This window comes from Aedes aegypti, chromosome 2, assembly GCF_002204515.2.
Source record: "Aedes aegypti strain LVP_AGWG chromosome 2, AaegL5.0 Primary Assembly, whole genome shotgun sequence".
Lineage (NCBI taxonomy): Eukaryota > Metazoa > Arthropoda > Insecta > Diptera > Culicidae > Aedes > Aedes aegypti.
The window spans coordinates 30,805,205-30,819,895 of NC_035108.1; the positions used below are offsets into that span (position 1 = coordinate 30,805,205).

The 14,691-nt window shown below is 37.1% G+C and overlaps 1 protein-coding gene across 1 annotated transcript in view; it reads left to right on the forward strand.

The window, feature by feature from the left end:
• LOC5574103 overlaps positions 1 to 7,959 on the forward strand; it is a 116,373-nt gene extending 108,414 nt beyond the window's left edge. Inside the window, exons 4-11 of the mRNA XM_021844905.1 lie at positions 4,247 to 4,438; positions 4,670 to 4,819; positions 4,941 to 5,176; positions 5,236 to 5,640; positions 5,694 to 6,108; positions 6,167 to 6,557; positions 6,621 to 6,834; positions 6,899 to 7,959. Coding sequence (XP_021700597.1) covers positions 4,247 to 4,438; positions 4,670 to 4,819; positions 4,941 to 5,176; positions 5,236 to 5,640; positions 5,694 to 6,108; positions 6,167 to 6,557; positions 6,621 to 6,834; positions 6,899 to 7,004 — 2,109 coding nt within the window. The 3' untranslated portion in view covers positions 7,005 to 7,959. The remainder of the gene's footprint in view (positions 1 to 4,246; positions 4,439 to 4,669; positions 4,820 to 4,940; positions 5,177 to 5,235; positions 5,641 to 5,693; positions 6,109 to 6,166; positions 6,558 to 6,620; positions 6,835 to 6,898) is intronic.
• The last annotated feature ends 6,732 nt before the right edge of the window (positions 7,960 to 14,691 follow it).

Genomic DNA, 14,691 nt, shown 5'->3' on the forward strand with positions numbered 1-14,691 from the left:
GTTTTTTCCATAGATTATTATGACGAGCAGTTAGAGGATTGAACACAAAAGGTTTGCCTTTCCCATAGTAATTTCCATATAAACTTCAAATAGCGTGTGCACAACCAAATTTCTTCTGAATCACTTCAAATTTTGGGAGGATAATTTTTACCATAATTAACATCGTTTAAGCATAGGGGAGCAAAAACTTCAAAATTTGCATCAAAATGCTGCATTGAAATATTGTATTTTGACCATTCACTATATCATAGTGAGCCGTTAGTTGTGAGACGAATCTGAAACCTGATTGCGACAAAAATGAAAACGATACGAATAGAGAAAACGGCAAGTAGGGTAACCAATATATTTTGGACCCCCTGGCCAATTTTCCTGCGAATTTCGCAGTTTAAATCAAAAGACCAACTCAATTCGCATGCCATTTGGAAAGATAGGACTATTCCGCACTTGCATCAACCGTTTGTACAAAGAAAATGTGTTTATTTTATCTGAAATTAATTTAATTTAATCGGTTCATCCATGCAACCGTTACAACACGTTACACACAGAAATTGAAGCCGTCAGAAATTTTTCATACGTAAACAAAAACGTTTTTTCAAATTTCTGCACTAAAAGCGTAGAATTTCTTAGGTTTTCCATTGTCAATCGATTGATTAGACTATGGGTAAGCATATTATTCAACCAGTGTCGTAAACTTTGTCGCCAAACGATAAAAAAATGCCGGAGGTCCAAAATATATACTTTGAGGGTCCAAAACGTATTGGTGTGTCCAAAATGATGAAAAACAGTGCTTCACAATTTAGTTATTTTCGACATTTTTTGAATCCTACATGATCGTAGGGGCATGTTTATCTCGTAGGGGAAGTTTTTCTCTACATTTTGGTATGTTCTTTGACTTGGTTACGCTGTGCAATAAATTATTTGGGACAAAAAACTAAAATCACTTCCTCAGGGGGTCCAAAATACGACCGTTACCCTAATAATTTCATTGCATTATTTCCAATAAACAATCAATATTTATCAAAATTTTATTGTACAATGCGAAAGCCGTTTTAGTAAAGAATTGTTTGGCATCGGTTTGTATCAGCATCATTCACTGCAATACTGGGAAAATTGTAGGTTCTCACTGATCGAAGTTTAATACAATACATACTAGTACATTACCCTATAAGTATCAATACAAAAATAAACATTTGCTTCTTTGCAGGGTTATCCCTCGCCGAAGATTTGTTTTCATCCAACTTTCGATCGAATCCTATTCGTTCGAATCCATTGCCCATTTGATTTTGCTGGCCTAAACGAGAATGCGAAACGGTTTTCGATCGAAAGCGCATTCGAACGTAAACAAGAATAAGCCATTTTACGAGACGTTCGAATGACGTTTTCTGGCGGGCCGCTCATTGTTTTTGTTCAAAAAACTAGCCTGATATCTGAATGGCGCTGGTCACATTTTTGTTGGCGATGATGTCCCCGTTTCTTTCAGCGCATGTTTCTACTCGGTTTACATGTATTATGTTACCTGTAAATGAAAAATATCTTCTCTGCCTGCTGATTTCATTTTTACATGCGAAAATTAAAAACTTTGTTACACTGTCACCAGCGTCATTGTTGAATAAGCTCCTTCCAAATGTAGCGCTAGAAGAATCGTAAATAAATCGGCCCGGCAGAAACTTTCAAAGCTGGTAAACAAACGGAAACCATATGATTCGAAACGTCTCATAAAATGGCTTATAGGGGTGAAAATGTTGTCCAGGATTTTATATAAATCATTCTCACAATTATACCAGAAATTTTCACAGAATTTTGTCGGAATTTTATCAAGTATTATTTAAAAACTTGTCCAATGTTTCCTTAGCATGGAATGAAAGATTTTGAAGGATTATGTAGAAATCGTCCTAAGTATTTCGTCAGAACCTCACTCAACACTGATTTTAGAATCTGGAGATATTTGTCCTGCACAGAAATTGGTAAGAAATTTCTTAATGATTATGTGAGAACAAAGACGAAATTAATACAAATTAATCGGGCTCAGATTCGGTAGCACCTATAGTACTACACTCGATACCAACATTTGATAGATCACAGTAGAATTCTAACTTTTGCTCTATCATATTGTGTGCCACAAAAAAAAAACGCAACAGCAATTTCGTGTTTGGTGAGAACCTCTCCCATGATAATGTCCTGACTTTGGTGATAATCATGGCTCCGTGACAATCTTACTCAACGTTTTGTGAGAATCCAGCCTAATTTTTTTGTTGCTTTTATGGGAGAATACTGTGCAAAGTTTTAACAAGCTCATAGATCTGCCAAATATTTACTATTATCTTTCACATCATTGTTGATTCCTTAACTTTAAGTCTACCTGTGCTAAGAATATAAATTCAAGAATTTTCAAAACAAATGGTCAAATAGTGAATTTCAGACATTTATCTTTGACATTGAATTGTAAATTGTATAAAACAGGCCTGCCCAACCTTTTTGAACCGCGGGCCAAATCACAAAAACAATTTCGTGTTGCGGGCCACATTGATATGAATACGCATAAAGTCTGACAAAAGCAAAAAAAAAGTAGTTCATGAAATCTGACAAAACTCAACGAATGAAGTAGATTTACTTTGAAGAAATCGAAAAATTGATAATTCTTGCTAATCTTTCTGCTGGATATTGTGAGGGTTTCTTTCAAAACTATTTAATAATCTCTTGCAGAATATTTTGAAGAATCTACCCCAAAAAAAATATAGTCTGTGCGAATAATGCCCAGGATTTTATAAAAATCATACTCCGCATTCTGTCAGAATTCGCCGCGAGATGTGCTAAAACTCTGATCAAGCTTCTACGAAAATATTGGTCAGAATGTCCAGGATTTTACAAGAATCGTGCCTAGGATACCTTCGGAATCTAACTGAAAAATCATTTCGAAATATTTCAAAACCTGATCAAAATAGTATTATAAATTCGCTTAAGGTTCTAGCAAAATGTTATATAGTGATATATTGTAATCTTGCATAGGGTTTCAGAAAATTATGTATTGAATTCGTTGAAAAGCCGGGCTAGAGTCTATGGAATTCTGGTAAAAATTCTGTAAGAATCTTGCCAATGTTATCCGTGAAAGCCGTGTACAGAATTCTAAAAAAAATCCTGTTCAAGATTTTCTAACAATCCCGCCTTTTTATAATCCTGTTAAGGAATCTGCCTGAATAACGCCGAGGTGTTGTTAAAATTTATTTCCAGGATTCTGTGAGAACAGCCTCTTGTCCATGAGTTTTATTCAGGCTGCATTTTTTAAAGTCATGATAGAAACATTGTTGTAACACACAAAATTTGAGATTAGGAATTTGAATCATTCATGAAATTAAGTACCTAAGAAAATTTGAAGAAAACAAAACAATTTAAATAAAAAATTGGTTTGAAATTGAATTTAAAATTGAATAGTTTCTAACTTCGGATTGGTAGGATAATGAACGGGCCAAATATGAGAAGAATCTTTGAACCCTCCGCGGGCCGTACGTTGGGCAGCCCTGGTATAAAATATCATTTTTTGTGTCGAAGAACAGGTAAAACTTGAGGTAACGAGTTGCCTCTGATGCTCATGTATAAAATTCATATTCAGGGATATGCAAGAATCTACCTTATAATTTGGAGAAATTTCAATTTGGTTTTAAACTTTTTGTTTTGTGTTTGAATTCGATATTATATTATATTATATTATGTGCTGATGATTATTCGATTTATTCCGCATAAATTTCCTTAATTGTATATATAGTTTTCGCCAAAATCCTGCTTTCACAATCTCTTTGGAAGAGATCAAAATGTGGAGACAGTATTTTGACTAACAACTACAATAAGGACTTTAGCATAGAGAGCATAGATAACTCCATGTTGATCTATTCTGATGTCTTACGAACTACAAAGAAAATGCGTACACAAATAATTAATGAAGAAAAAAAATCCTCCCTTATCCTTATAATGCAAGAAAAATTACTAAATGAAGAAGCTTTCCTTGCACATCTGAATCCTACTATACTGTAGAAAGCATGCATTTAATCTACGTAGTCTACGGTTCTTAGACGTTTTCGTCGCATATAGATGCAGATCTTAGATCTGAAAGACTTCACAAAATTCAAAAAGTCACAGAAATCGGAAAATCATAGAGATATAGAAACGCATCCATCCTGTTCAATGTATCTAGAGTTGCCTTATCACCGAATCGTAGCTAATACCGTTTTACTTTTGCTCTTTCCAAATCCAGGACTACATTACAGTGTACGACGGCTACACCACACGAGATCCGGTCATCCTGAAACTATGTGGCGGTGGCGAATCCATTCCGGCAGCTATTTCCAGCGGACCTGAACTACTAGTGGAGTTCACAACCTCTCCGTTTGGAACGTTCAGCAATCCAAAGACCAGTTCACACTCGCTGCACGGTTTCCAGCTAGAGGTAAGTTCGAACATCATTGTACTCTCAGTATCACTTTCCAGTCCCAAAGTTTTGGATTTCGGTTCCGTATTTACTTTTGTTTTATAATTCTTAGTTTTTCCTCTTCAATTGGTCAAAAAACAAAATGCACCATCATCACAATCCCACATCTAACCGAATCGAGTGACTGAATCGAAAATCTCTGCATTTCTCTCTCTCTCTTTCTCTCTGTGGACGTGAACGTGTCTGCAGGTCTCGGTGAAGTTCGTCGACCTCCAGAGTCCCACCTACGCCAAGAGCAAACGCATCTGCGAATTCTGGCTGCGAGGTACCGGTCACGGGGTCCTGCAGAATCCCCAGCACTCGTTAGCCCCGAACACCACCTGTCTCTATCACTTGCAAGTTAGTATTGTATGCAACTCACCAGTGTCTGCAAAGTTCCATCGCACATATTCCGTAGATTGTCTGACTCACATTGTTCAATTTATTCTTTAACCTTTGTTTGTGGGGTGGGTCTTGATAGGGTACTGAAGCTCTTTCACTAGATGCTATCAACATTCCGAGAAGGTCCGGAGCGTTGTCCACATCGCCGACACGCTTCAAGGTGTGGATTTCGATCATGAAGTTCGAGTTGGCGCCGGAGTTTGGAGCAAACGAAGAGCAGTTGATACAGTATCAGACCAAAGAGGACTGCACCGGGATGCTAAGGATTTGGGACGGACCACTACGGGAGGTTCCGGTCTGCAAGGACATCGATTGGTAGGTTGGCGTGGGGCTTATTGAATTCGAGTGGTATTCATTGAATTTTGCGATTACAGTCTGGCCATGGATAAGGACGGCCACCTACGGCCGACGATTCGCTTCGGACAGAACAGTACAAATGTCATAGCTCGGTACTGTGGCGGAACGGTACAACGGTCGTGCGATCATGGTATGCTGAATGTATCCAACGCGCGACCTTGTACGCTGGCGGAGAGTTTCGTGTCGAGCAGTGACTTCGTGACGCTGGAGCTGAGGACAACGGAATCGACGGTTCTGCGGCCTCTACAGTTTGCATTGAAGTACGAGTTCGTGGACTTTATGCAGGATGGGTTGCCGATCAGTGGAGAGAACGACTGCAATCGGAGGTTTGTAAGCAGTCAGATGGAGAAGAAAGGGCCACACCCGGTGCGAAGCGTGAGGAATATCTTCTTGTTCGGCAGAGGCGGAGCAAAGCACCTGCAGTAAGTTTTTTGGCGTGTTGAAAGGGTTCTATTACTAAAGGTTGTCATTCTAGTTGCGTGTATCGCTTTGAAGCACAACGTGGTGAAAGGATTCGAGTGGAGATTTCTAAAGCTATGACGGGAAACCGAACATGTGATTCGCGAGTTGATCCGGACACTGGACGTTCGTACTGCTTCGGAAACAACAGTGCCAGGATAGAGATCTTCGAACGGCCTTGGCACGAATCAATTCTGTTTCCACGTGGATGCATTTGTAATTCGACAAACAGATCTTATCTACCGATTGTGTTTACGTCTACTGGGCGCGAGGTGGAGATTCACTTCCGGGCTGGGAACATGACCAGTATAGATGATCCAGATTCGTTAAACTTTGAGGGATCTTTCGAGTTCGTTAAGGCACCGCTCATGTGTAAAGATGTACGGAGGAAAAACGCTGTTACCGGAGTTGTGAATCTTTCCACTGGAGAGGTAACTTTTGTTGAGTGTAAGCCCATAAAGCTTAGATGACTACAATTACTTTTTGCAGATGGAATGCCGTACCCGTCCCTGGTTGATAGAGCCTTCGCACGATAAGTACATCTACATCCGCATGCGTGGGCTGTTTCTACGTAAAAGCGATCCAACTATGCCGATGAAGTACAACGCTAGTCTCAGTACGGTAACACCAATTCGGTGTAACACAAAGTCCCGCGTAATTATATCCAACAGTGAAGGCGTTTCGCTAACGGCATGCCCGCTACCGGACGAAACACCCCACCGTCACATGGTAGAAGTCTTCAGCGCAGGATGGACTCATTTGCACCCGCACTTTGGAATTGAGCCATCGAAGGTAATCTCCGTAGAGTTCCTGCATCCAGACGATCAGACGTATTCGTTCACCTGGCTCGAAATATCCAAGCGGGGTTCTCAAGGCTTCTGTAAGTAGTACCTGTTTGACAATGACGAATCCCAACTTACAAACATCTCTATTTCTTATCTAGCGATGGTTCGAGAGGAATGCCAGTTTACGTGTCCTGGTCTAGATGCTTGCGTCAACGGATCCATCTTCTGCGACGGAATTGAGCAATGTCCTTCCGGCGAAGACGAATCGTTTACTCACTGTTCGGCTTTGCTTCGGTTGCCAGCCGAAGTCCTTGCCGGCTTCAGTGTACTTCTGCTCTTGCTATGCTGTGGTCTGATTGCTTACGTGTACCGGTGAGTAGACTATGCGGCTACCTTAAAATTCAGATTTATAATCGATCTGTAATTTCATCCGTAGAAAAATTAAGCGTCGCTGCAGACGGCCGTCCGTATTGCAGACCAGGCTCAAATCGCTCAGCTCGATGGATACGGCCGTTTTTGACGAGAAAGAAGTGATTTGCTGACAAAGCGACAATTCTGTACGATACGTGGAAATAGACCGGGTAACCACGGTCTGACCACATACCGTACAGAATTGTCTTCCAGTATTACGTCAGCGCATCGCTGTCACTTCCATCACCACCATGACCATTATCACCAGCATCGCTAAACTACTCAACTGAGAGGTAAGTCTCAGCGAACAGAGGACTGTTGCAGTTGAACTGCAATTCGGTAGATACGGAAAGGAGCATTCGAATACATAGATTTCAAGCAAACGTTAGTGGGTGGCCTCATGGCAACTCGGAATGTTAGTACGAGCAAGATTAGTGAGGTGAACAAATGAGACTAAACTGTCATTTTTGTACTACGTTTTAGTAATACTCTTAATAAACTCTAGAATGAAACCTAAGGCCGAAAAGTTTGGAGTTATGATCGATAACGTTAGTGAAAAGTCTTCTAAGTCTAATACCGACTTTCCAATTACCTAAATCTCTAACCTAAACTAATCAAACTCCAACTATATAGGATCAAGCTGAAACTGAAGAAACTGAAAGTTTTCGGGGAATGAAATTTTATGATAGAGCAGAACAAAAAAAAAGCTTTCCGAACACAAAGTTGCATGCAAGCGAAGAGCTTTCAAGTCTACCATAACCAATAGAAAAAAAAAACAATTCATATTCTGATTGTAGCGATGACGCAGGGCGGGCGCGGAAACAGTTGAAAGTTGACCTCATTTCTCGAGGTCCCTACATAACTCGAGCACGCCCAAAAGTTTCCCTCTAGCTCGGACGGTGAAACTCGGTGGCAAACTTGTTAAATATTGAAATACAAAGCAAAATTAAAAAGAAAATATTACCTAAATCAAAATAAATGTGTAAAAGGTTGATTAAGCAAAGATTTTTAAAATTAAAAATATGATATTTACTTAAATCAAGACAAAGTATATTAACTAAACCAGAAACACAAGCAAAACAGTTAGTGAATTTTAAAAACTACTAAAACTTTGCATTGAATAACGAACAGAATTAAAACTTGACACAAATGGGCAAGAAACCAAACTTAGGAAGTTCAGGATTGTTGAATTGTTAGTTATATCGGTTTTATGATAAACGGACCAATAATTAGAGCAAAACAAAAGGATCGCAGGAAAAGTAAAATTGTTTGGCGCTTTGAGGCAAAGTCGGAGCGAAAGTTTGAACAAAAAAAAACTGTAAATAGACACTTTTTGAACGAACATAAACAGATCCAAAACTAGATGCCGAAGCCAATTTTTACCGTGGTTAGATGAGTTACTTAAGAACTAGAACTACTGAGCAAAACCAAAAGTAAGAGTAAATTCGAGCGAGTTTGAAATTCTTTCGTACCACTTTCGGATGAACTGATTTATACAATCAAAGGCGTTTAATTTCGAATCGTTTAGGAAACCTGTAGGAAATTGGGTATGAGTTTACGTCCTCCTCTATTCTATAGTGATATCAGAGCCGGTATTTTAAGGGTTATAAGAAAGAAGCTGTCGCACTGCACATCAAATATCGAACTGCCAGTGGAAATTTTGATTAGAAGGAGCATTAATGCGATTCGGGAGTAATGTTTCATTGTTTTGTTTGTCCGTATTGCATAAAGTTTCGTCAACTAACTTCCATTTATCAGTCAATGTGAAGATGAATCAAGCCATTACATCTGATAAGTGAAAAACAAATGATGTGTGCATGCAATATCTCGGAAGGGATCTCTAAAGAAAATTTTGCAGGAATTGTGGAAACAATTCTTGAAGGGCCCTATATTCAATTCCTACAAGTATTCATAGTAAAATTGTTAAAAACGTCCTTTATGAATTCCTAGAAAGTATTCCAGAAGAAATGTTCTAAGGAATTTTTAGAAGCATACTGAGAAATCTGTATCAATTATTAAAGTTTTTTTCCATGAAATAGTTCATGGGTAAATACCTAGTAAAATGCCAGGGACAATTAATGTATTTTTTTTTCGAAAGTAACATCTATATGGATTCATGAATTTAAGGTATCCAGGATCGCGAAAAAATCATTGAGTTTTTGGAGAAACCCCAAGAACTCTTAAAATTGTTCATGGACAAATACAACAGAACAATTTTAACACTCCAGGCACCGTGATCAATATCCTGAGCAATGGTTCAACAGATTTTCGAGATTCTTTCACATATCTCATATCCATATTCCATAGTTTAGTACGGTAGGGAAACTTGTTCCCAGGGTTGTCCAAATTTCCCCTACAGCAATTAAACCGATGCAATTTTGTCACAACACCGATACAATACATGTCAAATTTTACCGCAAATGTAATAAATTACTCTAGATAACTAGAAAAAAAATGTACATATGTAAAGCAAAAAAAATATTTCGGGCATCCCTAACGATGCCTGCCGATTGGTCTGGATCGCGGATTTCGACAACCAAAAACCTCTACTACCGTGAATCTCAAGTCAGTCCCATCTGTAAAAAGTAGGCATTGAGAAAAATGGGTTGTGAAGTTTCCAAACTCGTTTTCCATGCGAATATTCAAAAAAATCCAGAGGATTGGCACATGTACGAATCTTAATGAAACTTTCACAATTTGCTTTTCACTACGATATCTTTCGGAGAAACATATCGAGATGTGAAAAAGCACGGTTCATTTTTGTATTACACTGTGCGGAAATTTATAGTGGGACTTATATGCAGTTACTTTTCATTATGAGACAATTTAACTTGCTGTTTTTTCCTACTTTTCCCGAACAAATGTTATTATTTCATTAGGGCAGCTGAAAGAGCATTGGAAGATGTGTTGAAAACTGAATTCAAATCAACTTTGACGAAAATGCTGACTTGCGATTTACGGCAGTCTAGTGCTATGGATAAGCATGCTCGAGGGTTGGAATGAGCATAAGCATGAGCATTTATGACCGTACAATTCGTAGTTGCTACTCCGTGATTGAACAAAATAATCAAAATTATAACGGCGCCAGCCACGTCCTCACGATCATCGGGGAAGGGAAGGAATGTTGGTGTGACATCCATTGTTACTGAAGATCGAGTATACTTCTGCATCTTCATGGTTGTCACGGGAAGGAGTTTTTGCTAGTAGGAAGGATTCAGAAGCTACACAATCTGGATCCACCTTGGTAAGTGATGCGATTCGTGTAACTTCATAATCTACTTCTATTCTATTCGTCCATACAAAAATTTGTCTTCTTGTGTCGAAACATTTAAAGTTTTCTTTTGTTATTACAAACACAAGTAAAGGTAGGTGTCCTTCATATGTATTATCCAAAATATTAATTAAAGTACGCCGACCCTTGGAGTGTAGAACCAATGATTTTTTTGTTAACAAATACATAAATGCAACATTCATACCGTTTTTTACTATAAATATGTGAAATAGAAGCATGAAACGAGCTCACCAATTGATAATCCATGGGTGACAGGGGAGCTTCAAATTACTGGAATTTCGTTACCATCACGCCTAAATGGGGCCCAGATAGTCGTAGCGGTAAACGCGCAGCTATTCAGCAAGACCAAGCTGAGTCTTTTCGGGTAGGATATTTTCTCGACTTCCTAGGGCATAGAGTATCTTCGTACCTGCCACACGATATACGCATGCAAAAATGGTCATTGGCACAGTAAGCTCTCAGTTAATAACTGTGGAAGTGCTCATAAGAACACTAAGCTGAGAAGCAGGCTCTGTCCCAGTGAGGACGTAATGCCAGAAAGAAGAAGAAGGCGCCTAAAGCATACGGGCTAAATTAATAACGACTAAGCTTTTGCTTGGGCTTTACGACGCACTGCCAGTAGTGTGGGACAAAATTTAGATTCTCACTCCAGTCCACTTTTTGGATTGCATTCGGGCCCCAAAACAACTGTGCAAAATTTCAGCTCGATCGGTGAAACTATATTTTAGCGCCAACCGTTCAAAGTTTGTATGAGATTTACTATGGGAAAACTTACTATTGCAAAGAAAAATCGCCAAAGGTCTCCCATTCCGAACGCAGACCTCGATAGTTAATTTTACCGTGAAGACTATTGCCGAAGACCGCGAAACATTCCGACACTTGTGAAGAAAGCCGTGTCCCAGACTACTGCCCAGCAAGACGCGCGAAAATGGAAAATAACATTCCTGCTACACAAAAAACGAACCATCCTGCATGAGCTTCCCGAAGCATTGCCTAGCAAGCATCGCGTAAACGAAAAAATATACTTCGACGACGCAAAAACGATCATGCTAGAGGTTTGGAATCTTGCACAAATTATTTCGACATTGTACGACACAGATTTGCTTGTAGAATTGCAGAGAATATGTATGAGCAGAAATATGAACTTCTGATTGCACTCAAAATTAGAAAAGAACTAAGAAATACCTTTTTTTCTTAACTGTTTGCCTATGAACCAAAGTTTGAAGCAATGGCATGTAGTTTATTCGACATTAATTTGATTGCAGTAAATATTTATGAGTGAAATTAGAAATTCGAATTAGAAATTCGAATTAGAAACTTATTTTGATAACGAAAATAAACATAAAAAATTCTACTTTTTAAACTTTTTGCATATAAATCAAATTTTAAAGCGGCATAAACTGGATTGTACGTTTCTAGTGAATATGTTTGAGTAGAAGTAGAAATTTTGGATTAAATTCAAATTTTTATTTGCTAAAAACCTACAAAGAACTCTAAATGTTCGTCCTTTTTGCGTCTAAATTAATATTTAAAGCAATAACTAGTAATTTTTGCTGCATGAATTTGATTTAAGAAAACAAAAAATAGGTTTTGAATCTGATTGTCAGTAAATAATAGTTAATTTGAGCTGAAAATTTAATCGATTGGTCACCACCAGCTAGTGATCAATCGATTAAGTTTTCAGCCTGAACGGATGTTCGGTTCTCCAGATTCGTGCTCTTGAAAATTTGAGGTTTGGCTTCGATTCATCTTCGCCTTAAAGCAACTACATACAGACAATTTAGTTGTAGAAGTTCAGGGCACATGTTTGGGATAAAATATAAATTTTTAATTTCCTCAAAATTTGTTTTACAAAAAAAAATAACCAAAACTCTCTTTCATACAAGTACTTGCCTGTAGTCTATTTTTTTATAAAATTTATGACATGTTTGAGCAGAAACAGTAGTTTTTGAAAACACTCAAAATTTGTTTTACATTTTAATGTACGAAAAACCTTGTTTAAACATGTTTGCCTGTCAATCGAAATTCATGGCTGTGAGATGTTTTTTTTTTTCGACATAAAATTGATTGTAGAAGTCAGTTACATAGAAATAGATTTTTAATATTACACTTGGAATATTTGGCTTTATTCTACGAGTGGCGTGAGGTGACAATTGTCGGTGTCGTATAGCGAGGTGACAATTCTCAACTCGAGTGAGGTGACTCGCCGTGTAAATCAAATGGAAAGTCACTTCACTCGAGTCGATAATTTTCACCTCGCTATCAGTGTTGCTCAGACTCATTTCCCCGAAAATAACATTTTCCGAACTACGAAGCCACGAACTACTACAACCATGCTCTATCCTCCTAAGATAGAAAAGCAGATGGTTGAACTTGAGTACTGCACACAAAATCGATCAATTTTTATCCCAGAGAGCCACAATTCAAGTTTCGGTGAAATGAAATGAGTGAGTGAGTGAGTGCGAATCATTTCACCGAAACTTGAATTGCGGCCCACCGAGATCGAAACTGTCGGATCCCATGTGTAACACTCAAGCCCAACCACCTCCCCCTCCATCTCAGGAATACAACGCACAGTTATAACAGTTCATGGCTTCACAATTCAAATTTCGGGGAAATGAGTCTGGTCAACACTGCCTCGCTATACGACACCGACAATTGTCACCTCACGCCCCTCGTAGAATAAACCCAATTATTTTACCTAACAAAATTAGAAGGAATCCTAGGTTTTGAACCGATTCGCTTGAGAATCAACATTCGAAGCAATCTCTAAGCTGTTCATGAGCATCAATAGTAATTTTAAATTACACTCAAAATTTCTTGTGCTTAAAATTTAAGAAACAAAACTATGTTTCAATAACTCGAGATGTTGTAACTATGTCTATGAAGAAGTTGTAGTAAACCGTTTGGACTATAAGAGAAAAATATAAATATCATTAAAAATTTAAAAATAAAACTTAAATTTAAAATTACACAAAAATTTAATTTTTAATATTTTTTAACTTTTCACCATAGAATTTTGATAGTAAACATATGTTTGGGACAAAGTTTCATGATGGAGAAATTTTTTATAAACAAGTTTTTCTAAGAACAATTTTTGGTACGTTAAATACGCTCTGATGATACAATAAGAATCTTGAAATGATTCTAAACCATAATGGTTGTCTGGATAACTTCTCTAGAAGTAGTTATTTTTAGATTATCTAAAATTTAATACAAAAAATATAAATTAAATAAGAAATAAGCCATTTTTATTAGTTATTCGCGATTCTCCATCAAGAAAAATAAATAAGTGGAAAGAAATATGGTCTTTACTCTCAAAAACGTATTGATATTGATGGAGAATCACGAATAGCTAATGAAAATTACCTATTTTAATATTTAAATAATATTTTTTTGCATTAAACTGGATATAATTCGAAAATGGCTACTTCTAGAGAAGTTATCCAGATAATCATTATGGTTTAGAAACATTTCAATATTCTTATTGTATCATCAGACCGTATTTATTTTGACAAAAATTCAAAATTTTGAAAATTGACCAAGAATTGTTCTTAGAAACACTTTTTTATTAAAAAATTCTCCATCTTGAAACTTTGTCCCAAACATCTGTATCAAGATTCTATGGCGAAAAGTTGATAAAAATAAACATCAAAAATGGTTTTTTTTGTGTAATTTAAAATTATGATTTTAATTTTGAATTTTTAATGATAATGAATAAAATATTTTTTCAGTGCATATTTTTCTCTTATAGTCCGAACGATTTACTACATCTTCTTCATAGAACTTTTTTCTCTAAAATCAGCAGTTTCGGAGTTAGAATTTTTCAAATAAGTTGCATGCAAAAATCTATAGGTCATTTTCAAAAGTTATTCTTCTCGTTCAAAAATATCACATTTCATTGCTTCATTGCTATTTCGAGAACTGTTAAGTTTTTTTTATGTTGAATAGTGTTTGATTCCATTGCTGTGAGAAATTTGAAAATCGCTCCACTAAGCGGATAAACACTTCAAATTTAAATTTGCAGGTTCAAATTGGGGCCCTCTTTGTTTTTTTTTTTCTTTGTGGAATCTTTGAGAGTAATCTTAAATGTCTACTTCATCCTGAACATTCGTTGAATTTCAACTAGAAATGTTATGCTAGAAAACCATATTACGTCGATTTCAGTTCTGATTTACAGTAAAACAGGTTCTAAAAGTAAAGGTTTATGTATTTTTAAATGAAATAAGTTTAAGTGTGGTCCAGAGTTTCGCTTTTTGCGCATACATAGGTGTTATTATTGTGCAATCAAATTTATGTCGAAAAACTACATGTCACCGCTTTGAAACTCATTTTAAAGTCACACAATAATAACAAATAAGGTTTTTAGTAAAAATGTTGAGAATGTCCAAAAATTATTATATCTTCCCAAACATATACACTGAATTTCTACAAAAAATATCAAGCTGCATAGACTACATGGCATTGCTTTGAACATTGTTTCACAGGCGAACGGGTAAAAACTTTCTCGTAGGGTTTCTCATAGG